The sequence below is a fragment of the Micropterus dolomieu genome, linkage group LG03, assembly GCF_021292245.1.
Source record: "Micropterus dolomieu isolate WLL.071019.BEF.003 ecotype Adirondacks linkage group LG03, ASM2129224v1, whole genome shotgun sequence".
NCBI lineage: Eukaryota > Metazoa > Chordata > Actinopteri > Centrarchiformes > Centrarchidae > Micropterus > Micropterus dolomieu.
The window spans coordinates 20,690,464-20,716,756 of record NC_060152.1 but is presented as its reverse complement, the minus strand read 5'-3'; the positions used below and the strand labels follow the sequence as shown (position 1 = coordinate 20,716,756).

Genomic DNA, 26,293 nt, shown 5'->3' with positions numbered 1-26,293 from the left:
CTATGCTAACACATCTTATGATGAATACTACTAAAAAAAACAAGTGAACATACTCTATTCATTAGTTATGTGTGATGTGTATTTACAGCGTAACGTAGCTGAATGCATGCGCCTTGGCAAATGTAGGTATCCCTACTTCTCTAATAGGATTTCATCAAGCTGCATGTAGCATTTAGGTTACGGTTACATGTGTTTGTGACTATTGTGTTTTGTGTTGGTGAATGTAGCGGTGTTACAACATTTACTTCTTAATATCTAATCTGATTAGTGACTGGGTAAGGGAGCAGCAGCAGATGGCTGATGGCGGTTTGTGACTCTATAGCTCCTCTGGTGCAACCGCTTCTATTTAAAAATGAGTTGCAGTCAAAATAATGCCCCCAATACATTTTTTAGCGTGCCCCTCTGAGACGAGGCATGAAGTCCGGATAGAAACTAAGAGAGTAGCTGTTATAAGAACTGAAGTTATGTTGTGCAACTGTATCACAGCTTGTGTACACTGTGGACATGGTTTGCCACAGAGTGTGTTTTGATATAAATTTATCATGAATCCCCAGACACAGCAAACACTGGTGTACTGCGTTTCAAAACAATACGCTGTGACATTTTGTTTTTGAGGCAACATGATTTTTAGTGGATAATATGTGGTAAATTTTTTATATACAATATTTACAAAAAAAACTATAAAAATAGACTGATGTTATTACTCTGATATCCACCAAACCCAAAACCTGATATCTGCTTTCAGTTAACTGAAATGTTCCTGTTGTATTAGAATTGTATATTAAATTGAAAAGCAATATATGTATATTTGCATAGTCATTACAAAAAGAACAAAACTCGATCCAGGTAAACAAACACAGGGCCAGAAGCTTAGACACTAGTGTAGTGTGTAGCATGGTGGATTGTAACTCTTTTAATAATAATAATAATATTAGTAATAATATTAAATGTTGTACCTTGTTAATGTGTTTATCATGGTGGTAGTTTTCTGTAGCAACTGGTATTGTTGTTATGAGATGATATAGTGGTATTATAGCAGCAGTTGTACAGTCTTTAGGGACCATATCCACCGTGGTATCATTTTAATTGGATGATGATATTAGTACTGTAAGAGGGACATTTGTAATCTGCTCTTGACTAATCTGTTGTATCAAAGACTAGAGGGTCTGTTGAGTAGGTGGTCATGCCTGTGACCATTATATACTTCTATTACACCTCTTTTTATCACATCTGCAGTATGAGTTGACTTTTAATAATAGTACACACAGATGCAAACAAAACACTACTTCAACTGCTGAAAACAAAAATGTCAGATTTAATTTTGTCTCTTTTTATTTTGGCTACTTCCCAACTAATGTCCATTTTTGTTTCTTAGACAGAAAGGTAATAAATAATCTATGAAAACATAATACAGCATAATACAACCTACAGGCAGCTTTTTCACTTTCTACATGTTTCAGGGACTTCTTGTCCTTAGTCTCTGAAATACATGTACATTAAATGGTATTTAAGATTAAATACTTGGACCAGTAAAACATTTTTTGGCAGGTAAATATCTTCTATTTAGGCAATTGAGATACACATACATGTATCTCAATTGCAGATTAAGGAGAATTGCAATTTAAGTTGGATTGTAGACAAATAAAACAAAAGTAACAAAAATGTTAATAATCCTAAGAAAAAGTGTAATAATGTGACATGAATAAGTGAGAGGCTTTCATGCCATAACAATAACTACAGTAAAGACTGCGTAAAGGGTTGCACTGTTGCAGTCACTGTGCACATGCAGTCATGTATTTCACTTGCTGTCTTTGAAGAGGAACTGCAGGTCATGCTGTTAAAAGTGCTGAAGCTACTTATCCCGTATCAGTCTCCATGTCAGTCTCTTTGATTCTTTTTTTTTTTATCAGTATGAAGTGATCTGACCGTGACAGAAAAATGCTTAATGTGGTGATGTGACATTAACAGCAGTGATTTTGTTGCTTGCTACAGGCTGTTCAGAACAATAGTGAAACAACCAGCGTTGACACTAACGGTGACTGAAAGCACAGTTTGTCTGTTTATTTTATTGTCTCCATATTTAGTGGATTAAATAAGTCATCTAGCAAAAGTAAGAAGATCTTTGAGTCCCTTTTTAACATGGTAGTTGATGATGCAGATCACAATTTTAGACAGGTCTTTTGGAAATGTATTTAGTTTTTGATTACATGCCCAATACTAGAAATTAGCCATGAAATTATTCAGTCAGTCTGATTTGTTTCACTTGTGTTTTTCTTGTCCCCACGTGGTTGCCAGAATCCACAGTCAGCTGAAACCCGTCACTGTAGTGATGATGACTCAACAAAGCCTGCAGGGATATCCAGGACGTATCACACAGGAAGCAGTAGAGTGTGTTTGTATCGCACAAGGATAAGAGGTGTGAAGACGAAGCTGCAGTAGAAAGGTGGAGGTACAGAAACAACCTTAAAGAGGTGGTATTATGCTTTTTGGCTTTTCCCCTCTACTTTATTGAGTTGTATATCCTTTTAGTGCATGTGAAAAAGCTCAAAATCCAGGCCAAAGGGAGTACCCATCTCCCACAAAGGCACTGTTCTGAACTGCTTGGAAACAGCTCGTTTGTAGTCCAGCTCTTCACTTCCTTTACTTGTGACGTCACAATGAAAACGTGTCATAAAGCTTGCCAAGCGGCTAGCGGGGTCAGGCACGCCCTCAAACCAAGCTAGTCTGAGCGGAGGCCCTTTGGCTCGACTCGCCTTTGTTTGGTTTTGCATTGTAGAAATGTTGTACCTGCTTCCAGGTACTTTTCTTCGTATCACCTCACCTCCATCGAGGTTCTAAACGAGCTGAGGGATACTAAAATGTAACGTGACAGACTGCTGATTGGTCAGAGAGAATATTCACTATTCACTGCATCATCATTGCTGTACCAGACAGAGGCCAGCACCAGAAAGTTTTATATTTTTGTATGGAATTCCATCACTAAATCCACTTCTGAGAAGTTTTAAGGTGAGAAATCAGCTGTGTAGATTTTGAATATTGACAGTTTTACGAGAAGTGATGGCAGGAAAAATATGTGCTTGAATATTTTCGGAGTTGAGGAGCTCCGCAAGTGGCTGCGGGGGAAGCCTGTGCTAACCCGTGGGAGGAGCTTGCGAGGCCGGCCAGCCGCCCGCTCACAGAGCTCTCTGCTCCCGCCGTCACACAGACCGCTGCAGCAACAACGGCAGAGGAAAACACAGCTGGAAGGTTTTCATACAGCTTATCTGTCTTTACATTCTGAGGAATGTTGAAACGTTTTAACTTAAAAAAGAGAAAGCTGTGTGGGTCGCTGGTGTGTGTCGCATTATACATTACGTCGGGGCAGTTGTGTGTGGCGTCTCTATGATGACAACCTACGTACTATGTCTGGGTACTGTCTGCAATGGAAAACTAACTTCACAGACTGTTCAAGTGCGGAGTTGTTGTAAACGTTGGCACACAGCTAAAGTTATAACTATAATGCTAATGTTACACCTGATGTGAAAGCTACTGAGCAAACGTTCAAATTGTTTGGCCAATTTTTATGTAAAATTTAGTTGAAATATGCTAATTTTTGTAGTGGTTTATGGTAAGATGTGGAACAATGATGTTGTGGACTTGAGTAACTTACACCATCTGCTAGGTCACGGTCACAGTCTGAAGCGGCTTTGATTTGGATCACACTACCTTGTTTCTTACGACCCGCCCTTCCCTACTTCTGATTGGCTAGTAGTCCTTAGCTGGGAACTGCGCATGTGCAACTCCCAACAAAGATTTTGTACAAGTAAGATGCATCACTCTGTAGCTCAAGAGCGGAGCGTACAACACACATCCACTACTATTCAAGTTACTACCCACTACATTGAACACCAGTATGACCAGAACAATTTACTAATGCTCCCAAAGCAGACCTAAGTGTGTCAAGCCAGAGTTTAGAAACCACCAGATTGCAAGCCTAGCAGCCATGCAACTGGTGGAGAACAGTAAAAATGTTATCCACAGACACTCTGGTATGGCTTGGACCTGTTGGCCACTTCCACTCTACTCAGTTAGTACAGAATGACCAGTTTGCTGAGTTTACTGACTGGTGTTTGAGTGGCTTGCTGTTAAAACCTAGTTCTGGACGAGACTGACCGCCTGGTTGATTTAGCAGTTTTCCCCCCTGGCTGAGAATGTATTTATTTCAACTCATCTGATTTATGTGAGTCCATTAGGTCCATCTAAAGACCTTGTGTCAGTGTTTTGCTATTTTGGATTGTCTCTTTACTGCCTGACTGGTTGGTAGCCTTACTGAAACATGTAACCCCTCCCCATCACACATGCACAGACACAAGCTCAATCATCGGCATGTAGTACAATTGTGCATGTGTGTTTAAACAAAAACATGCGTATTTCCCCGCTTTCTTTCTACAGTTATTTACATCTGAGTATTTTATCACATTTAATTTTTTTATGATAAATGTATAAAGTGCAGTATGAATGGCAGACTGGTGGTGACTGAGAGGTTGCTTGAGTGGGCGTTTTAATGTCTCAGCTTATCTTTTCAGCAGTGTTTCAAATCCTAATCACCTTTTTTTTATCCCATGGATTTCTCCTCTACTATGTAGTTCTGATTTCACAACATATTTCCAACTGAGGATACAACACATTAATTACAGATCAATTATGAATCACATTTTGACCTCTCTGTTTGTCCTGCTCTCTTTTACAGAATATGACGCCCAGTTAGCCCCAGCAGGAGCACCTGAGTCGGCCATGGCGTCGTCGTCCTACTTGGAGTCCAACCACAATCACTCCTCATCGGGTGGTTGTGGGGTTAAATCCCGGTCTGGCATCCCCGGTGGTACCAGTGTTGGTACCAGCAGCTCTGCAGGAGGCCTTGAGCGCCCCCTGGGCTCCATGGACCGGATTCTGAAGATCTTCCATTACTTTGAGACAAACAGTGAACCATGTACCTGGGCTAGTAATATCAGGCATGGAGATGCCACAGATGTCAGGGTAAGACACACACAAACATTTCTTGCATTGCATTATCCCCAAATATTTCCCTGATTCTCACTTTTTTTTTGTTCATCCTTCCACTTTTCAACAGGGTGTTATACAGAAGATAGCAGAAATCCACAAGTTGCGCTGTGTGTCCTCTCTGGGTCTCCGTCTGACCCATCTGCACTCTGATGCACTCCATTGGTTACACCCTGATTTGGGCGTGTCCCACGTCAGGGAGAGATATGAGAAACAGCACCCCCAGGAGGAGTGGAGGTAGAATAACAACAAGATTCAGCGTTTCACACTTTCACTCTGCTCCCACTCCTTGTGTATTCCCTTATTTGCCTTTTTACATGATGGGTACTAGAGATTTTGTTCATGTTTGCATGGACAGTGAGCTCAGGGGCCTCATTTATAAAACTGTGTAGGATTCATGTCAAAAGGCTGCGTACGTACAAAACACCGAAAGTGCCAAAGCACAAAATTATTCTTATTTATACCACAGCACTCATGTACCTCCCATGCAATTTCCATTTATAAATCACAATCAACTCGAATGTTGGTGCACTTAAGCGAGGTTCTTGTCCCACCCTTTTTACGGCCATAGTTGCCAGTGAAATGCCCCGGAGGAAAGAGGACACCGGAGCTCGACCCCTTTGATGAGCCACTTGCAGGAAAGCTAATCCCTCCTGAGTAGTGACGGAGGGGGACGCAGAAATGCAAGACGCACTGAATGACCTAGGAACATAATTTGTAGTCCCTTGTTTGAAACGAACGAAGTTGTGTTTAAACATTTATTTACACAAACACTCCGCTCAATTAACTTTATTAACAAGTAACATTGCTCAACTGAGGCATCAAAAAAAGGCATAAATTTAAATGTAATTTGTCCTGCTGTTCACCTTATTTCTGAGAATAAATTTCATTGCACGCCAGTATTAATTACAGATCAAATTAAATATGATTTTCGATTGAAATGTACAGCAAATTTGAGGCGGGTTTTTGTTGCAACTGATATCTCCGTTTGTGTTTATTATCTGTAATCATGGTTCTTTTTGTGTGCAGTCCAGGGACTATCAGTCGATAATATATCTCATATGAAATAAATTATCTTAAATCTTTTTTTTTTTGTATTGCACTCTTAGGGAAATATTAATCAAACAAGTGTTTGTTTGCTTTTATCTGTTTTTGCAAATGAACTCATGTTAAGTTTTATATAATACTCAGAGGTAATATTTTGATTTACTTTACACAATGGCATCCATTTCAAACTGTTTCATCGTTGTGCCATCTGAATCACAGTTTTTGATTTCTCCATTTAATGTGTACGCATGGCTTTCCCGTTAATATTGTTTTTTAAAATCCCAAAGTTTGCGTAGAAAGGGGCATATACAACATTTAGAAATGAGGCCCCAGGTCAGTGAGCAGGTCTGGGTGTTAAAATTGTTGACAAATTCACCCTTCACTAAGCCACGCCCCGAATACACAGCTGGCCAATAACAGCGCAGTATAGAACTCTCTCTAACTGAGGTCCGACACTTTCATGGATGTGCTCCATTCACTCTAATGCAAAAAGAGTTGTTCTCTAGCTTTTTTGGGCTGTATTGATAGGAGAAGTACGATTATTATTACTCTTTCCAAATCCTAAAATAAATCCAGAATATGGGTGGTGATGAAACAGTGGATAAGACACACGCCTTGGGTGTGAGAGACCCAGGTTCGAATCCACTGAGACATCAATGTGTCCCTGAGCAAGACACTTAACCCCTCATTGCTCCAGAGGCGTGCGACCTGCGACATGTATAGCAATTGTAAGTCGCTTTGGATAAAAGTGTCAGGTAAATTAATAAATGTAATGTAGAAAAATTTCGGCTGTGGGTTATTCCTAATGATATGTTAGTTAGCTTTAGTTAGCTTTTTGGTAGGCTTTAGCTTATAGCTTTCATTTTTTTCAGGTCCATTTGAGTCAGTCTGACAGCCTGAATACAACCTTCAAATGTATAATGCAACTGCAACACTTTCTTGCTTCTATCTGAGATCGCTTTTTCCAACAAATTTGACAACATTTCGCCGGGGAGTGCAGTAATAGACAGTGGCAGCACTGGTAGTTTTTCGGACTTAGCAACAGTAACTAAGGGGGGCAGGGCTTAGCGAAGGGTCAATTGTAGCTGATGACGCCTCTGTCTGTAGTTTAGGTAGCTGCAGGTTGATATTTCTGGGTTCATTAATGTTGTGCTGAAATCAAATAGCAGGCCAGCAACGTAACTTTACTTTATTCTCCTCAGGGGAAGACAAGAGGCTGATCATTACAACAAACATGTCATCTTTAAAAATGCACTATTTGAATGTACAGAAGCAACACTTGTTTATGCTACACACCTGCTAGTATTTAATGAAGCCTGCCTTACAGGTTACATCTACATAACATATGGTCCCAATGAAACCATTTAATGCTGTCAATAAACCACAGACCAAGACCTGAAACATACCTATGTGAACTACTGTGTACAAGCAGTAAAAAATATTACAAGTATTTAATATTGAGTTGCTCCCTTTTACCACTGTCCCTGTTTTGATTTTCTCATAAAATGTGTTTCCTCATTCATCCATATCTTCTTATTGTGAATACAGTTTAGCATTAATGGCTAAAATAGCTAAAATAAATGAAGGATTTACAGTTTGGTGTTTACCTAAATTCAACTGGACAAGGTGACTTCATTCAGTATGGGACTTGCAGGGAATGAGTGGTTCTTATTTCTTCCCTATTAATAAACTATAATTTATACAGCCTTATTCTTTCCACTTATTTGACACAGTCACCCAATATGCTGTAAGGGATGATTTGCTTTGTCTGATGAAAGCGTTTATCTTATCTATCTGTCTTGTCTGAAAGCATCTCTGTCCATTTTCAGTCTGCTCTGCTGGCACTTTTGCCATTTGCAGTTGATATTGTTAACAGCGCTCCTCACAATATAGTGTATTGTCCTGCAGTTGATGGGTTACACCCAAAGTCATTAAAATTGAAATGAATTCAGCATGAACGAATTGTTCACACTGCTAACATGCAGCCGCGCAGCTCTGCCAGTTGTTGCCTCGGAGGGCAGCAGAGCTGCAAGCCCACAGGAGCTTCTGCTGCTGCCAAGCTATTGTTAGAGCAGCAGAAGTAGCCCAGGGGATGGACTGACTCCATCTCGCTCCTCTCCCGCTCCCTTGTGTGTTTTCCCTCATTTCGTCTCGTGCGCTCGCAGTCACTCTTTTTCACTTTGATCTTTCTCTGCATCCTTTTTTCTCTCCTCCCTCTGTGTTTTCTTTCTTATCTCTCAAATACACGTCATTTTCTCTCTTCTCACGCTCTCTTCATTCATTATAGAACGACAATGTTTTATTCATTTTGTCTTTGGCCTTGATTTCCTTTGTTATCTAACTACAGTCCTGTAGCATCACAGCAGCTTGGCGCTCACCACTCTCCTGACCCATTTCCCTTCACTGTAGTTGCTGCAATATGTCAGTCATAAAATAATATGTCACTAGAAACAATGACAGCCCATCTGGGTACCTCACAGTTAACTGGCAAGTGTAACAGCAGGAATCTCATTAGGCTTTATGGTATTACAAGGTTATCACACTCAGTTAGTATACTGTAAGCAAATATGAAGTCACATTTTAATGTGCCACCAGGACAGTAATTTAGTGATTAGAAAGGGGATCTTTCAACTTCAACACTTGGTTTATACTACGCCATGGGGGCTATCTTGTAGCTAACATGTACTTTAGAGCAAGAAGAATATAGAAACATCTGCAAGGAACAAGCACAAGAAATTTCTCAGTTTCTAGCTCTATGCAGCAAAACTTGTGTGTAGCATTGCATTGTTAAGCTAAAAACATTTATAGATCTTTTTCATTATCTCTAAGATAGATGTGGGGTTTTCATATTGGGAAAATGCCATGTGCTCTGCCAAAATTGTGAATCAGCAAACATTCGTCCAGAAGCAGCAGGATTCTGTGGTTTGTCAAGTATTTGACATTGACCAATGAGATGCACAAATATTTTAACTTTAAGAGGTTCAACTTCTCAATAAATTCTCCAGGTGTACCTTTATTTTGTGGAGAATTTTCATGTTTCACAATGTAATAGTAATAACATTTTTGAGAAAGTTGTATCCAACTTGTTGTATCCAGGTTTTTCAGACCAAAACCATATTTTTAGGTTAAACACAGATCTATTTGTGAATATTGAGATTGAAGTGCTTTTGATTATCTAGTACACCTCAAACTGGGTTGAGTGGGGTCTTTAAAAATGTACTGAGGTCTGTGTATGCGGCATCTGTAAGTATGAGTAAGCATGCTCCTTCTGTCTCTGTCTCAGTGCCTCAGACGGGCATTGACTTTGGATGTGGTATTTCATTGTCGGTCTGGATGTGTGTGCGCACTGACCGTATGGTTATTCAGCCAAATCGTCTCTTGTCATTCTCAGGTATGAGTTGCGGATTCGGTACCTTCCTAAAGGTTACTTGAGCCATTTCTCTGAAGACAAACCCTCTCTCAACTACCTCTATCACCAGGTGAGGCAACACAACAGCATTGCATGAAAACAGGAGACAGAAAGGGTTCCACCTTGTGAAAAAATACTAAATACATTTTTTAAATTTTGTCCTAAATATCTATAATTTTCTTGAACATCTTCTCTCATACACCATATGCTCTGTGACGTCCTTCCTGTTGTGTTTTTGTTTAATAATGCAAACATACCTTTAACAGATAAAGACTCTGCTCTTACTGTACAAGACTATACATTTTACATGTAACACTTTCACTGTTAGCTGCTTTTACAGCACTTTTACTTTTTACAGCAGAGTTGTCATAAAAAGTTACCTTGTGTTTTTCCAGGTCAAGAGTGACTACATGCAACATATAGCTGATCAGGTGGATCAAGATGTTGCTTTGAAACTGGGCTGTTTGGAAATTAGGTGAGAAACAAACGCACATTATTTCTTATGCCTCAACAATGACAAAAATCACCAAAAGTAAGCTGTTTGCTCAAACAGGTTCTTCACCATTAGTCTATGCTTATTTCAGAGTTTTTCAGAACATCTGAACTAAAGAAATCTAGTGATTAACATTTAATACTGTGCCTACAAACTGTATCTCCTTCTCTTTGAATTATGCAGGAGGTTCTTCAGAGAGATGCCAGGAAACGCCCTGGATAAGAAATCCAATTACGAACTACTGGAGTAAGATTGATTTTAGTTGGTCCACACTGTAAACCATATTGCCTCGAATTTAAATGTAATATATTTTAACAAATATATTTCAAGGATTCAAAGATAAATGTTGTTATTCTTAGGAAAGACGTTGGCTTGAGAAGGTTCTTCCCCAAAAGCCTGCTCGACTCGCTCAAGGTGAGGCTAAACCGCTGTTAATGTAAAAACACAAGTCAGCCACTTTCATCTCCCTGACTAACTGGCAAGGGTCTTCAGTTTAAGATCACTACCAGATAATGGAAGTGACAGAAGCAGAAACTTCTTTGGGGATCCTAGTCAGCTGGATGAGCTGAGGCTTATTCAGCTGAATGAGCTAATGGCTATTTGATTGACGACCGGCTGACTTGCAGGGAGACCAACTTGATGACTGAATAGATTCCTGGCTGAATGTCTGATAATCCGATTGCCTGGAATTAAGTTAAACCTCCTGTTGTCACTCGCAGTGTGCCTTGTCAGTTGTCTCGTGTGTTTTCTTGGCTCTAAAACATCTTTCTCACAGAAAGACTTAAGCCCTGGAAATGTTTTTCCTCCCTCCTCCGCCTCTCTCTATCAGGCGAAGACTCTTCGTAAGCAGATCCAGCAGACCTTTAAGCAGTTTGCTAACCTCAATGACGAGCAGAGCATCCACAAGTTCTTTGAAATACTCTCTCCCATCTACCGCTTCGACAAAGAGTGCTTCAAGTGCGCTTTGGGGGTAGGGCAACACTCAGTTGATAAAGATGAAAAACATTGTCACTGACATCTACAGAATGAAACCAACCTCTGTCATAGAGGGTATTTAATGTTGAAAGTAGAGAAAACAGATGGAACTTGTTTTATGCTATCAATATTGCATCTTTGCCAGTGTTCAATTAATAAAACAGATGATATGATGAATGTGACATCTATTTTAATGCTATATGTCTTCCACTGTCCGTCTCTCTCCCTCTCTAGTCTAGTTGGGTAATAGCAGTAGAGTTAGCTATCGGACCAGAGGAAGGAATCAGCTACCTCACGGATAAGGGTTTAACGGTGAGTTTGCACATAGCTCATCTCACAACTTTCAGGGTTCAGTAAAAGTGTGACAAAATTTTCTTTCTTTCAGATATCGTCTGATTCATGTATCTATTCCAACTAACACATGATCCAGTTCAGTATTTCTTCGTGAACTTCAGAAGGCTTTAATCACTACTGTATACTGCATGCTGTTAATTGGAAGGTCGGAGTGGCAATCAGCCATACTGCCCTCTCTGGTTTGCCTCTCCGTTGGCCAGATTTTCTCTTTTCTCCTCACTTGCACAAGATGAAACACCAGTGGCCAGATCTAGTTAAAACACAGATCATATGAGCGAGAAAAAAACACATGTGTGATCACCAGGGGATTAAATTGAGTTATTAAATTTCAACTTACTGAGGAAAGATGTCATTAATTTAATAAGTTGATCATTGCATGAAAATGAATCATAACTTGTCCTGTTTGGCCTTCATAAACGCACTCAAATTCACTCTTGATGACATGCTCAGTGTGGAAAGACTAGGATTACTGTGCATTGTTGTATGTAAAAATAGAAATACATGACAGACTGTTACTATGGAAAAAAATATATCTCAACCTTGTGCATTCTTGCGTGAATGACATACAGTTCTTGGGAAAGATAATTTCCACTGAGCTGAATAAAGGGCTGCAACACATGTTGTGCGTCATATGTGATGTTTAATATTTCTCTCTATCTTTGTCTCTGCAGCCAACGCACTTAGCTAACTTTAACCAGGTTCAGTCTATACAGTACTCCGCTTTGGAAGAGAAGGACAGGAAAGGCATGCTGCAGCTCAATGTGGCAGGAGCTCCAGAGGTGAAAACACACACACACATGCACATGACTTTCACACTGTTCCTTTGGCTTTTCCATTGTAGGTTGGTTCTTTGGGAAACAGTATTTATGATATTGTTTGGATGTTAAGTTTGGAGTCATACCTCATGTTGAATTAGAATTTCCCGTCAAATAAGAGTTAAAACATTGATTCACATGGAGTTGAGGCATTTCAAGCACAATGCCTAAATTCTCATCCAAAACACACACATTTAAAAATGACTATGAACCAAAATGTTGTGTATGTTGGGTTTGTGTTGGCTCGTCACATCAAAATTGTCTGCTTTCATCCACACATGAAAAAGCTTCTGCTTGTTGAACATTGCCTGTTTTTCCTGCAGACTTTATGTTACTATAACTCAAAATATAATGATGTAGAGAAAGAGGGAATCGGCACACGGGAGGATGAACGCGGGTGTTGCCATCTGCACTGGAGTGTCAGCATGAGTGTAGTCTGTCGAGAGTGGGTGTGTGTCCGCAGCAGGCCTTACTAGTGGAAAAAGCATGTGTGCATCAGCGCTGGAGTATCTGTGTAGCGGTGTGGGGGTGTGTGTGTGGAGGATTGAATGTGGTATTGGTGCACTGGTAGAAGACGTTATCCCTAATAAAGCCCTCATTGTGTTACTGTGAATCAACTCTCTGTCCCAATGTTACACTAATCGTTGTTTGTGTGTGTGTGTGTGTGTGTGTGTGTGTGTGTAGCCCCTCACAGTCACCACAGCATTGCTGACTACGGCAGAAAACATGGCTGACTTGATTGACGGTTACTGTCGGCTCGTCTCCTCAGCTACTCACTCCTTTATTGTCAGAGTCCAAAAAGGTAGGACGCACAACTACTCTTATATATATTTTGTGTTCACTATAGCATTGTGTGTAGTTAAATACAGCTGAATGATTTGGTCATGAATGTTCTTACACTATTAATAGCACTCAGGGTTGAAATTGCTTTCAGCCATCTTTCAAACAGTAGTCAAGTCTGATCATGGCTGATGAGGCTTTAAGCTTGTCACTTTGAATAACCAGCCTGTGTTTAGCTAGTCTTCTCTAAAAATAACTATTGCTACAAAGACAAGGCAATAGTGATGTAGCTCTAACATGAGGCCAGGCTGGTCTGTGTCTAATTCATGTGTTCATTTCATCTCCGCAGAGGGGGACAGAGCTCTGCCTTCCATCCCCAAGTAAGTCTACAGGCTCGTTTTGCCTCATTAGTTGCTTTATCAAGTAAAAGCAAGGTGTCATTTCCCTGTGAGACACAGAAGAGGAAGACCATAGCCAAGGTTCTAGTGATGCATTAAAAAAATCCAGTTTCTTCCCTTTTTGCAGCACAACTTTGTTTGTTGACATAAAAAAAATTATTTAGTGGTTTAACTCATTTAAAAGAGAATTTTGTGTAAGTAATTTTTTTATTCCACAGCTTGAATCCAGAGCAACATCTTGATTTTGATGATAAAAAGTTCTTGAATTGCCCATATAGATAATATAATATTCTTTATAAGATGTAGACACTCACTGTGTTCCTAATTCTATAATGTTCCGCATTGTAAAGCAGCACACGTGACAAGATGTGGAATGAATCTCTTTATAGCTGCAATTGGAAGCTCCTTCAGAATACATTGATTTAGGTTAACGTGAGCCAAAAATCATTTTCTCGTCTTGTCTCTGGCCCAGAGTTTCAAATCATGAGAGGCGGATGGAAAAACGGATGGACGGAGTACGGGCCAGAGCTGTTTGTGTCTCAGGTATAAATCCCTGTCTCACTTTCTCTTTGCCTTGTTGGTCTGTTTCTCCCCTCCTTATGTGCCTCTCTGTCTGGTGCTCTAATTGTCAATGAATGACTGCTAAGAGTTAGATAAAGGGTTCATAGATATTTGTGCGTACTCTCTTTCCCCTATAAAGCGTCATCTGTGTATGCAGTGAAGAGTCCTTGTCTTGCCAGATGTCTCTATGGAGAGCTTTAGTCACTGTCACTGTGCCTCTGCCCTGACTGTCTACTAACCTCTGACTAACTCACACAGAATTAAATGAAAATGACCCGTGAATATAGTATCAAGACATTAAATATTTGTTAAACATATAATAGTTAAACTAATCCTTCTTTCCCACTCTGCGTGTGTGTTTCATGCTGCATGTGGCTTCTGCAGGTCAAACTAGTGGCGATGGTAAACAACATTCTTTCTATTAACCGTCCTAAATTAGTACCTCAGTGGAATTCCTGCTGTTTTAGCGATACCGTATGTGTGTACAGTATCTCTCTTTGTATCTGCCTGTAACTGTTTCGGTCTTATCTGTGACTCAACCTGTTATTTTTCAACTTCTTTCTGTGGAAAGAACGAACCTTTCCATCCCTCCCCTTTCCTCTCTTCTCTGTCTCTCTTTTTCTGTCTCTCTATTGTACTCTTCTGTCTTAAATTCCTCTGGTGCGTGTGAGCTGTTGTAGTACATGAAAATTTAAATTGTTGTGCATGTGTTTGGAATCGGATATGGTGATGGTCTTTTGGAAAGGTACATCTGTCTGATAATGGTGTGTTTCTGTTGCTCCTTTTCTTTTTTTGCCCGCGGGTATGTTCACAGAACTTCTTAAATTGCACGCAGTGATTTTATTTGTGTAATTGTTGTATTGGTCATTGTGTATCTAAGTGTTTAACAGTGACAAGGGTAATGATTGCCGCATTTAAAAAAACAACAAATCCAGATTATACCAATAATTTTGTGTGAACTTTTGATTTGTGTTATGTCAAAGAAACTTAACTTCTAAGTAACTTTCATTTGTCTTTCTTTTGTGTCACCAACTGAGACTTAATAATGTTTCTTGGCTCTTTTTCCCCTCCCTACTTGGCTGTGGCTCGGCAGAAACGGACGACTATGCTGAGATTATAGACGAGGAGGACACCTATACCATGCCTTCAAGTAAGTAGACGCCTGCAGACACACACATGCACTCAAACATTGTAGGTTTTGTATGTGCTCAGGTGGGAAGGTGTGATGGAGAGAAGATTGAAGATCTTAAGGAGACTTAACTATAGATAATTTTTGTGTCCTTGGAGTTAAGTTAGGTTCAATTCAGAGTGAGGAGACTCCTGTTATATTATAATATTTGACTTTGTTCTGATCTGCCGTAGTCTTATCTATGGTCTTTGGTCTACCAGATAATAGATAATCTTAATAAAGTCACATGCAAAACCGGATTCACATTTTAAAAAAGATTTTATAACTATTTTCTTTCTGACATCAATTTTAAGCTCAAAACCAGAACTGTTCCACAAATTCAGACAGTGCATTTGGAAATGAAAGGGGAAACACTTGAACCACATCCTGCCTGAATATTAATAGGCCTGCAATTTATAGTCGCTTTAGAGGGTTGTCACAAGATTTAATGAGAATTGGCGCTTCCTGGGGCTGCTTTAAAACATTATCTCGCCACAATGTTTATATTACAGTAAACATTTTTGCTGCTGATCACCATTTTGATGATGAGTGTTTATCTTAAACCTCTACATTGATGTAATTGTTATCTGACCTGTAGGATGTCTCTGCGTTATTACCTGTAAACATGTAGAGGGGCCTCCTGTGCTGCTGAGTAGTGCCTGCTGCTACAATAAGCAGAGATGCTATGCAACATTTAGAGGCAGTTGAGATGGGTGATATCTCCTTAACGTATGATGGGCAATGGAGCCAGGACGTTAAGTGAAATATTTTTTACTGACAAAAGGACCCATTTAAACAGCCTCAAAATGTTGTCCGGGGGTCATAAGCACATGTTGTTCCATTCAGTCAATCAACAAAGCTTCGCTTTTTGACCATTCATAAATTATAGCTTTCCCCATAGGCCAGTGGACGTTTGTAAGGACACAAGCACAAACAAAGAGAACAAGCAAGTCAAACCGCATACAGAGATCGCTAGATGTCCACACTGTCCAGTAAATTACCAAAATGAAATGTCATGCTGTATCCATGCTATTTACTAGTCTGTAAAACATGTTGCACAACTTTCTAAGATGTAAATGACAGATTTAGTTAGAAGTTATCTAGTCAGATGAATACACTGACATGTGCCAGCCAAGGTCACACGTAGCTGTTTGTGTCTGAGCAGTTTCAGCGTCTCTTTTGGTTTTTTTTAAACAGCGGGTGTCCAAGCAAATCATAGGGGTCCATTTTGGTGTACAAGTTGTATTTGCTGTTTAAAACACACCTTTTACGAATTGTTTGTGCCAGCTAGTGGTGACCAAAGGTGTATGTGCTTGTTTCTTTCTTTTGCTCTTTGTGTGTACACAACAAAAAAATAACTTTTGTCAGACAAAACACAGCAAAAGGCTCTAAATATCCCAAAACAAGATATTTAGACTTATATAGACTTGGTGATACATAGCCTAGTCTTTAACACACAGTGCCTGTAACTTAGCTGCATCACAGTCACACCCACAATCATGGCAAATAAAGTAACATTGACATATATAGTGAATATAGTGAAGACTGCAGTAACAATTATGGATATCTGTACTCACAGCTAGTTATTTCTGTCTCCTATCACTAACCCATTTTCCCAGAATACTATGGACTAGATCAAGGTAACGATTGGAACATACCATAAGTCTGGTTTTATTGTGATGGCACTTTGGTTTGGTGGTTGTTGTGACCCTTATTTTACGTTTGCTTGCAACTGTAAAATAAAATTTCCGAATACATTTCTCTACCCTGTACCCTGTTGAGTTGAACCCCCTGTGTTGATGTTTGTTGTGCTGCCAGCTTTGGGCTAAATTGACGGTATCTTCAGAACTGAGTCCCAGGTGTTGGACAATGCATCATGTTGTGTATTTTAACTGCTCAGTTATATGATTGTAGAGATCAATACCATTTAACTTCCAGAATAATTGCAAACTGTTTAACCCATTTACTGCTCGGGGTAACGACTACTTGGCAGCAGATCAAAAATATTTTATATATTATTTAACCAAACAAGCTGACTCAGAGCTTGTTCCTAGTTACAAATTTGGCCTGGAGGAGGAAGTGCAGTGTGAGCGAAGGGTTACTGTAACATTTTAAACCCAAACCACTAACAAACAGCGTAGTCCCACTCCATTGTTTAACCATAATGATTTACTTCTTTAAGATCAGGTTACATGGGTGACATTTAGAGGCAGAGCACACATGCATTAATTATGGGCAATTGTATATTTTTGTTACTGTACATTGCAGCCCTTTTCCACATTTAGTAACATCTCCACTACAGGCATTTTCTAAAAGTTGGCTCTAAATATCTCACATATGCTGGCCATTTCACAACCGTGAACAGTATGAAAGAGAAGTCAGAGTTTTTTTTCAAAACCTGTGTGCGCCATGTATGCTGTATTTAGATGCTGATTACATGGACAAAGTCAGGTCAACAGTGCCATGCCTGTCAGGCAAAGCAAACCACCAGCCTCTCAACAGCCAACGTTTCACAGACTTTTTGATTCCTATTTTCTTAAAAAAAAGCTATATAAAAATGGTGCATTTTCAGTAGCCTCACTTGACAATAAATACAGAAGAAAACTGACTGACTAATAGCTACAGATACAAATTCCTTTTAGACAAGAAAATGAGAAAATGTGCAAAACAGTGGCCTTATATCAGCCTGTAATCTTTGAATTCCTTCAAGTTGTGTCATTATTATACAATCAGCCTGACTTTATCCATATAAAATTTGATTTAATGAAGAAATTCATGTTCATATATACATTGAGTGTTGCTGGCTGTTGTTCGTCTGTGTTACATGGCATGTCTGGCTGTGGTTTGCTGGTGCTGTTGTTGCATGCTGTTGACATTGAGATAATGCTGATTGCTATAAAGCTAAGCTTGTCAGAATAAGAAAGTAGATGTACTTTATTAATTAAGAAATTCAGGATAATTTCCTTTGAATACTTATATATTATAGTAAAGATGGCAGCACATAACGTTGCACATAAGTTTGTTTTACACGCTGTGGTCGGGTCTAAAATGTGTCTATAACGCCATCTCCTTTAATAGTTACTGTGTTACTTTTTTAAAATAAATTTTCCAAAAGAATTTTTTTAACAGTTATTTGAAGTTGAACCAGTCATTTTCTGCTATTAAAGGCGGATTTAAACAAACCCCTACACACTGTAAAGCACTCTGACAAGCTTGGTAAATGAAAGGCCTGACTAAGAGGAGAAGTGTATGTGTGGGCACTGATGTGTGTGCTTGATCTGAATCTGTGCGTTTGTCCTCTTTTGTGTGTCCGTACCTGTGTGTTCATGTGTGTGTGTATATTGTGTATCTAGCACGGGACTATGAGATTCAGCGGGATTGCATTGAGTTGGGACGCTGCATAGGTGAGGGTCAGTTTGGAGACGTCCACCAAGGAGTCTACATCAGCTCGGTATGTAATCTCTATCTTGCACACGGGAGCTTTAAATATCTGTAGCTGTTGATTTATAAAAGCTTTTGATCTGAATAATTTGATTAATATAGCCTACTGTACATGGTCCTTTACCTATAAGGCAATGACAGTCCATGCACATTTTGTAGCATTAAACCATTCACTCACTGTGCTGGCTGCCAGTCAGTGAATGTGCTGAATGTAGATGCTGAATGTAGATGCTGATTAGGTTATTTGCCTGGTTCTGTTTCTTGCAGGAAAACCCAGCCCTGTCTGTGGCAGTGAAGACTTGTAAGAACTCAACGTCAGACAGCGTTAGGGAAAAGTTTCTCCAAGAAGCATGTAAGTTCCTCGTGGGTTTCTCAAATGTTACCTGCTAAAAAATGATTCGTTCTCAGGACATTGCAGACCTGCCCTTTAAGTATAGGAAAAATTTGCAAGCTGTTTGTGAACTGACATTTGCATTCCTCTTCTTTGCCTGCAGTGACCATGCGTCAGTTTGATCACCCCCACATTGTGAAGTTGATGGGAGTCATCACTGAGAATCCAGTCTGGATCATCATGGAGCTCTGCACACTCGGAGAGGTAGGACACTAATAAGAATTTGTATAAGTGTAAGTACAAGTACATGTGTTAAAAAGGTTATCAAAGTCATCAAGGGGACTATTTTACAGTATGTGGAAATAGGAGTGGATATAAATCAGATAAAAACACTAACTGTTTGCTTTTTGCACGGTACATAATCAGTAGCTCATTATGTATTAGTGAAGCATTCAAATCTGTGTTGACTGTAAACTTGGTAAAACCTTATCTTTTTGTAGCTTGAAACACAACGTTTGGATCCATGGGGACAAAAATCCAGGAGATAAATCTGATTCTATGATACTTTAAACCCTTACTTAGTAATAAATTGCATTGACTTTGGTTTGAAATAATGTGAGTATTGTACAAGTATTGTGTTTGCTTTGGTTGGTGATATTGTTTTTTCAAAGCACTTGGTTATCTGAACTGAAAATGCAGCACATTCAGTACATGTATGTAAGGCAGCAGAATAGTAGATAACTGGCCATCTGCTCCCTAAGTTAAATATACCTACATGCATGCTTTACGTCACACATAGAATGAATATGTCCTTGTTCATTTCTCCTCACATAATTTCTGTCTTTCTGTTGTAATGGCACAGCTTGTTTTGAAAACCATTTTAAGTAACTATAGTTATTTTCACACTCTGTTCCTCTCTCTCACTCTTTCTCCTTGTCTCACTCATATCTCTTTCTACCTCCTCTGCCTTTTCTGATTTCTCTCACCATTTCTCAAACTTGTTGCTTTCTCACTCTCTCTCATATCCCTTTATCTGTGGTTTTTTTCTCTCTCTGTTCTCCACAGTTACGGTCATTTCTCCAGGTGAGGAAGTACAGTCTGGACTTGGCCAGTCTCATCTTGTACTCATACCAGCTCAGCACAGCACTGGCATATCTGGAGAGCAAGCGATTTGTACACAGGTATGCAGTATTATTATTTTTCATATTCCACTGCATAATGATTAGTAGTGCTAAGTGGACTGAGCAAAATAATATTATTGTTTTAAAATGATTGTATATGTTGATCAGTCGGATGGGAAAGAATATTATTTTATAACAAATAACATTTTCTGTAAACTGCAGTCTAGGGTTGCCACCTACTGGAGGCGTTACAATAAAAAAAAATATATGTTTGTGGGGAAAAAAAAAGAAAAAAGGAGGAGACATTTTGTGACATGGTAAAAAATATTCTCACTAACTTCCCTGCATGTGGATGCTCAAAACATTTCCTAAACATGCTGGCTGATCTGAAGGGCTGAGTTAGGGATGCTAAGCATCTTATCATGTTGTTTTTTCCAAAAGCTACATGAGATATGTAAATGATTACCTCTTGTTAAAAGGGTCCAGTTAAAGTATATTTACAGAATGAATGCCAAAGTGTCTAGGACTTCCTCTAATTTTGTTTTGGTCTACCTCAGGGACATTGCAGCGCGGAACGTGTTGGTGTCCACAGTCGACTGTGTAAAGCTGGGGGACTTTGGTTTGTCACGATACATGGAAGATAGCTCTTATTACAAAGGTAAATAACACCTCGCAAAGCGTTCGCATAAATGCACAATTCACCGTCTCCTTTAAACCTTCTTTGGTCTGTCATAACACGTGGAGGAAAACACCATTATTATTCGTAGTGCAACACATCTCCTGCTCCCTGTTTTTCAGCATCTAAGGGTAAACTGCCTATTAAATGGATGGCTCCAGAATCCATCAACTTCAGACGATTTACCACAGCTAGTGACGTCTGGATGTTTGGTAAGTTTAAGTCTGCGTTGTTTTCTACCTTTCTTCATTTCTGTGTCAGTTTTGTCCTGATGTTTTGTGCTGTAGTAGCAGGGTTTTAGCTTTTACTGTTTTACTCTTCAGTCTCTGCCTTTGCAACATTGAAGAGCCAGTAGGTGGCTGTCTCATTGTGAGTGAGTTTTCTTGTTTTGTTGTCTTTCCATAGGCGTCTGTATGTGGGAGATACTAATGTTCGGCATCAAGCCTTTCCAGGGTGTGAAGAACAATGATGTCATCGGCAGGATAGAGAACGGCGAGCGGCTGGCTATGCCCCCTCAGTGCCCTCCTACACTCTACAGCTTGATGACAAAGTGTTGGTCGTATGATCCCAGCAAGAGGCCACGCTTCACTGAACTCAAAACACAACTGAGGTACTTAATGGAGTATGGTTTGAGAGTGTGTACACAAGTCTCTTTGCGTGAGACGTTTGGGGTTCAGTGTCAGTGTCAAGAAAAATCTGAAATTTAGACAGGAGGGGCTGAGGATCAAACCATCAACACCCTACTTTTTGAGCGTCCAAGAATGTTAAATTATCCTTTCTATATATGCTTTACCTCAGCTGAAGATCCATAACATGTATGTTCCAAGTGTTAGGAGTTAAGATCTGCTGGTATTGTTGCTCTACTCTTTGTCCATCTGTACCAGGCATGCTTTGTCCCGCATTGTAGGCTTTGGAAGTAATGCATTGAGTAAAAGAAGCTTGAAGAATATGAATTGTGGAAAAAGAACGAGTGACACTTTTATTACATTACATGTATCGAATTAAAAATTTAAAAATATTTTTAGATATATAGCCTTTCAGTACATCTGCATGTTGTTGTTTTCTATTTCTTCTCAGTGGTAGTTAAAGGAATGTAAATTATGAAAGTAAATTAGATTTTCCAGAAGTCTTTCCTTACACTTTCCTAACAGCAGGTGTCACTGTCTGTCTGGTCCATTCATCTTGTTAGATTACCTTGATTAATACAGACAATGAGCTACAGCAAATATTACACATTTAAAAGTTCAGCAACATACATTGGCTTTTTTCTTTGGCAGCTAGTTAAACATCACACCAGAATGAACAATTGAAGATACACACGCAAGCAGATGAAATTTATGTGGACAGTGAATACAGGTTACGGGTAAGCAGAAGACATCTGAAGTCATATTTACATGCATTTTATTTTCATTGAGGTGGCAGAATTGACCATGTCAGTGTCTTGGCAGGGAGGTGCTTTTTGTCTGCACTGATGTGATCCAGTTTAAAATACCACATTCATTAAAAAAAAAATTAACAGACTTTGAGGCAACAGGGAAATCTCAATCTCAATCTCAAAAGGATCTCAATTATATGGATAACAATGTATAATTGTAATTTTAAGGCAAGGCAAGTTTATTTGTATAGCACATTTCAACAATAAGGTAATTCAAAGTGCTTTACATAAAACATAAAAGCTACAGGGAAATATAAAAAGTTTTAAAAGTTCAATAGAAAATAAAAACAGGCAGGTCTCTCACCTTTTGCTTATTTACACCTTTGATTCCCCATCTCCCAATCTATCCCCCCTTTCTTTTTTACACTTAGGGACTCTAACCCTTATTCCTTAGATACAGTCGTCACTGTAAATGCAGATTGTCCATGCTACAAACTCTGGTAAAAGCAGGATATTATAATAATATTATAATATACACATATTATTAATATCCCAAACATGATGCGGATTTTTGACTCTGACAACAGTTACTGATGTGAAGTATTATGCAGTGCATAACATATGCAGTGAATGCACCCATATACAGTGCCGCCCTGCACTATAAAGTGCTGAGATTTTCATTGTTTTGCTCTATTGCAGCACTCTGGAACTAAACTTTAATCACATTCAGTGGTGTTTGGTTTTATACACATCCATATTGGACAAATAATATAGGTTTCCTAGCTAATTGTTTCTCCCGTAGTGTGTGTAAAGGATGGTGGTTCAACACCCTGAAATTAAACTGAAAGTCCGCACTTTAATCTCATAGTGATTGTTTCTTTTCAAATCCAATGTGGGGGAGTACAGAGCCAAAGAAAAACTCTCCAAATTCTAGACAGACTGCACCTTACATCCTGTTTGGGCTGATGACAGCATGGTTGCAATGGTAAGAGTGATGTGATAATGACAGAGGTAGATTAAATGAGAATTCTTGGTCACGCCTTGCCTTCTTGTTAAATGATACATCACTGTCTTGTTACAGGTCTTATCTTTCAAGAGACAATATCCCGGGCATGTTGTGATCAGATAAGCCAGAGCTAGACAACACTGGACGCAGTTTCAAAACTGGCCGAGTAATCCTCAGTGTACATCATTGCTGTGATATTTCCCTTATTACAAGAACGGTTCAAACCTATAATTAAGTCATATAATGTCTACTATACTAGTAACTGGGAAAGACAGTTAACCATTTGTAATTTCCAATAACATTTGGCACATTGTCAGTCGTCATCGGGTGCCAAGAAGGGAGGAAATCAAGATGCTATCACTAAGCGAATAAAGAAAGAGATTGACTCCATAGTAGGTGCTAATCACCAGCACTTGATCACAAGTTTGTTCTTGCACACATGCATAAAAACAGGCACACGAGCAAGCTATTAAAGATATGTTCAAGCACTGTAATGCTTGATAAAACTTTTTGCTCTGCTTTGTGTAACGGAATTTGTACCGCTGGGACAGATACACAGTATCCTCTTAAAATTAAGACCCTTCCGACAACCAGCAAAACTTAAGTGGGTAAAGCAATTCTCAAAGAGAGAATTGAATGAGTACTACTATTTCAAGGCTCATTTCCTTTCTTTCTTATGGCATACAGCAGGAGCTGGTAGGGGTAGAGTATGAATAGAGCTCTTCCCGGTCACCATGACTCTACATTTCATAATCATTCAGACATGAACAGACCTGTAGTTTTTCGGAAGTGATGTTTCAGTATCGCTTCTGATGGATAGGTTGTAATAACAGTAGGATTACTCATGGTAATAAAAAAAACTATGAGTTGCTGTAGAAGTACATCTAGCAGAGTGCAAACTGAAACTCTACAGTAGAAATAACGGATGAAGCTTATTTGTAACGCAGATTTTACACGAATTAATGACAAGGGCTAAATTTTAGAACGCTCATCATCTTCATGCCAGAAGTTTTAATGTTGTGCAGGATATCATGATTTGGTAAAATCTTGTTTTATCACTCAAAACTGAATTCACCTGGAGAAAACAAGATGTATGTGATTTGTGTTTTTACATTTTATATCATATTGTTAGTGTTAGTGAAACATTTTCTACTCATACATGCATGTAGAACAATGCAAGTTTCAGCAGCACCGCAAGATGCCATCATCGTTTCCTCCAACATGCACATTCTCTTTTTCTCTCAATCACACAGAAACGGGAAAACAAGAGTGCATATTTATCTCCTGTGGTTTTATGAGTTTGCTTAAAACCAGCATGACTCACACCTTAAATTCCCCCCTCGATTACACTTCCAATTCTCTCCACGTCAGCTTTCCTCTCTCGCCACCTAATCCTTTTACGCTCCCTTTTCCTCCTTTTTTCCTCTTCTCACTTTGTTATTTTGGCCCCAAAACGAGTGCTGGCCCCCAAATTGTGGAGGTCCGTTCATTAGTCTGACACATGTACAGTATGTTTATGGCTGTATGTTTTTAAATGGGCTGAAACCCAGTGTGGAAAAGTACATGTGAACTGCATTAGAGTGCTAGTCTGACAAAATTAAGAACATTTATTTTAATTGACTGTGTGTGTGCTGGCATAAGAGGGACCTTCAAAGTACTCATGCAGTAACTTGGAAACCAAGTCAATATTGACCATGTTAACTGTGGTCACTGGCTATTAATAGGGGAAAATCATGCCATATAAGGTTACACAATTTGGTTTACTTTCAGTCTAGCTGGCTTTTATATCTTAATATCAATTATAGGTCTCTCCTGCCAAATATGCAGCTCTCAGCTACTACTATAGTTTTCCTAGACCGTGTGTGTGTGTGTGTGTGTGTGTGTGTGTGTGTGTGTGTGTGTATTTACACAGTGGGCAGCTGCCAGGACATACAGCTTTCCAAAGAACAGAGAAGAAGAATGAAAGAAGGAAGGAAAAACGCAAGCAGAACTATTGCAGCTCTGTACTCCTCTGGTTAAAGTTAACAGACTAAGGCTTTTAACTCTTCTGATAGTGAAGTGTATCTGTGGTGGAGGACTTTGGGCAGTAGTCTAGGGGGGGTTTGTTCAGCTGAAAGGAGCATTTTTGATTCATCCTGCCAGGAGTAGTAGGTTTTGTCCTTGAGATCTTTGCACTTATTCATGTTGACCCTCTGTAACATGACAGTGCTGCCTGCCAGTGGCCCATCAGCATTTTAGTGGCTACATTTTTCTCTTAGAAGGGCTTAACTGGATATCCTCCAGTGCTATTGGATTGGCCTGTTCTTAAGGTAAAGTATTGTCTCTTCAGGTTTTCTAAATGTTGTGCTGCTTTCAGTGGATGGTACAGTGCCTCTTAAATATGATTCATTGTGGCTTATTTGCGTGTCCTCCACTTATCCTGTGGGAGAAATCTGTTTCTTTGCATGTCCTACTTAAAGCATAGGTAAAACGCTTTCTGAAGTTCAGCTGAAGCTTAAATGAGCTTTCATCTATTTTAATTAGACAAATAAAGTGGGGATCTTCCAAAATTAAAGTTTTGCCACACAGTGTTTCCTTGTTACAGTGTGGCCGTGGTTACACAAATAAGAAATCCTTTATCCTTTAACAAGGATGCCTGAGATCTGTAGTTTGGAGCAATTTAATGTCTTGCTCATGATCACGTCAGCAAGGTAGCTGCTTGCTGCCATCTTTAGTTGTAAACATGAAATGTTTGTGTGTCAGTTTTTCAGTTGCATCTTTTATACATATTTTAGATGCAGATATTTTTATTTTTGAAGACATGCATACATTTGCGCCAACTATTGGTCCATTATTTCACAATTGTGGAGGATTGAAAATTATATTTTGTGCATCCTTTTGAAAAAACAAACTAATAGATAATCTTTCTTCATGTCAAACTTGGTAAGAGACAAAATTCAAGTTGCTTTCAGCAGTGACAAAACTTTTTTTGTTGTCCCTTCATGAAGTCAGAGAGGATGGACAAGAAATCGGCTTCAGTCATTCTGGCATTAATTCAATTACTGGTCAGATTTTGATGAACGCTAAACACTAAAAACAACATTGTTCTGTTTATCATAAACAGTGAACAGCTTTAGCGTACAAGTGAGAGAAATTATTAGTCCCAAGGTGTCCGGTTTTCATCTCAGTGCACTTAAACCCAGGGACCTAAATCCTGCTCCTCACTTTCCATCTGTAGCGGGCAGCTCTCAGGTGAGAAGTACGTGAGAGTAAATCGGGGCGTTGCTGAAAAGTCCAAGATTGTGCAGTCAGTCCAGCCTGAGT

At 39.2% G+C, this 26,293-nt stretch overlaps 1 protein-coding gene across 12 annotated transcripts in view; it reads left to right on the top strand.

Moving 5' to 3' along the window:
- The window catches only part of LOC123967850 (focal adhesion kinase 1-like), a 63,429-nt gene that overhangs the window by 16,317 nt on the left and 20,819 nt on the right, over positions 1–26,293 (top strand). For 9 of the 12 annotated variants that reach the window (XM_046044141.1, XM_046044148.1, XM_046044145.1 and 6 more), the window contains 20 exons: positions 4,730–5,016; positions 5,111–5,277; positions 9,479–9,566; positions 9,892–9,971; positions 10,173–10,235; positions 10,349–10,403; positions 10,819–10,959; positions 11,199–11,276; positions 11,990–12,097; positions 12,818–12,935; positions 13,263–13,293; positions 13,784–13,854; positions 14,966–15,022; positions 18,394–18,491; positions 18,749–18,833; positions 18,976–19,076; positions 19,878–19,993; positions 20,491–20,591; positions 20,732–20,821; positions 21,015–21,219. In XM_046044141.1, coding sequence (XP_045900097.1) covers positions 4,774–5,016; positions 5,111–5,277; positions 9,479–9,566; positions 9,892–9,971; positions 10,173–10,235; positions 10,349–10,403; positions 10,819–10,959; positions 11,199–11,276; positions 11,990–12,097; positions 12,818–12,935; positions 13,263–13,293; positions 13,784–13,854; positions 14,966–15,022; positions 18,394–18,491; positions 18,749–18,833; positions 18,976–19,076; positions 19,878–19,993; positions 20,491–20,591; positions 20,732–20,821; positions 21,015–21,219 — 2,096 coding nt within the window. In that variant the 5' untranslated portion in view covers positions 4,730–4,773. Of the gene's footprint in view, positions 1–2,295; positions 2,450–4,729; positions 5,017–5,110; positions 5,278–9,478; positions 9,567–9,891; positions 9,972–10,172; positions 10,236–10,348; positions 10,404–10,818; positions 10,960–11,198; positions 11,277–11,989; positions 12,098–12,817; positions 12,936–13,262; positions 13,294–13,783; positions 13,855–14,965; positions 15,023–18,393; positions 18,492–18,748; positions 18,834–18,975; positions 19,077–19,312; positions 19,418–19,877; positions 19,994–20,490; positions 20,592–20,731; positions 20,822–21,014; positions 21,220–26,293 lie in introns of those variants that run through there. The other 3 variants (XM_046044142.1, XM_046044140.1, XM_046044150.1) reach the window with 2 other exon arrangements.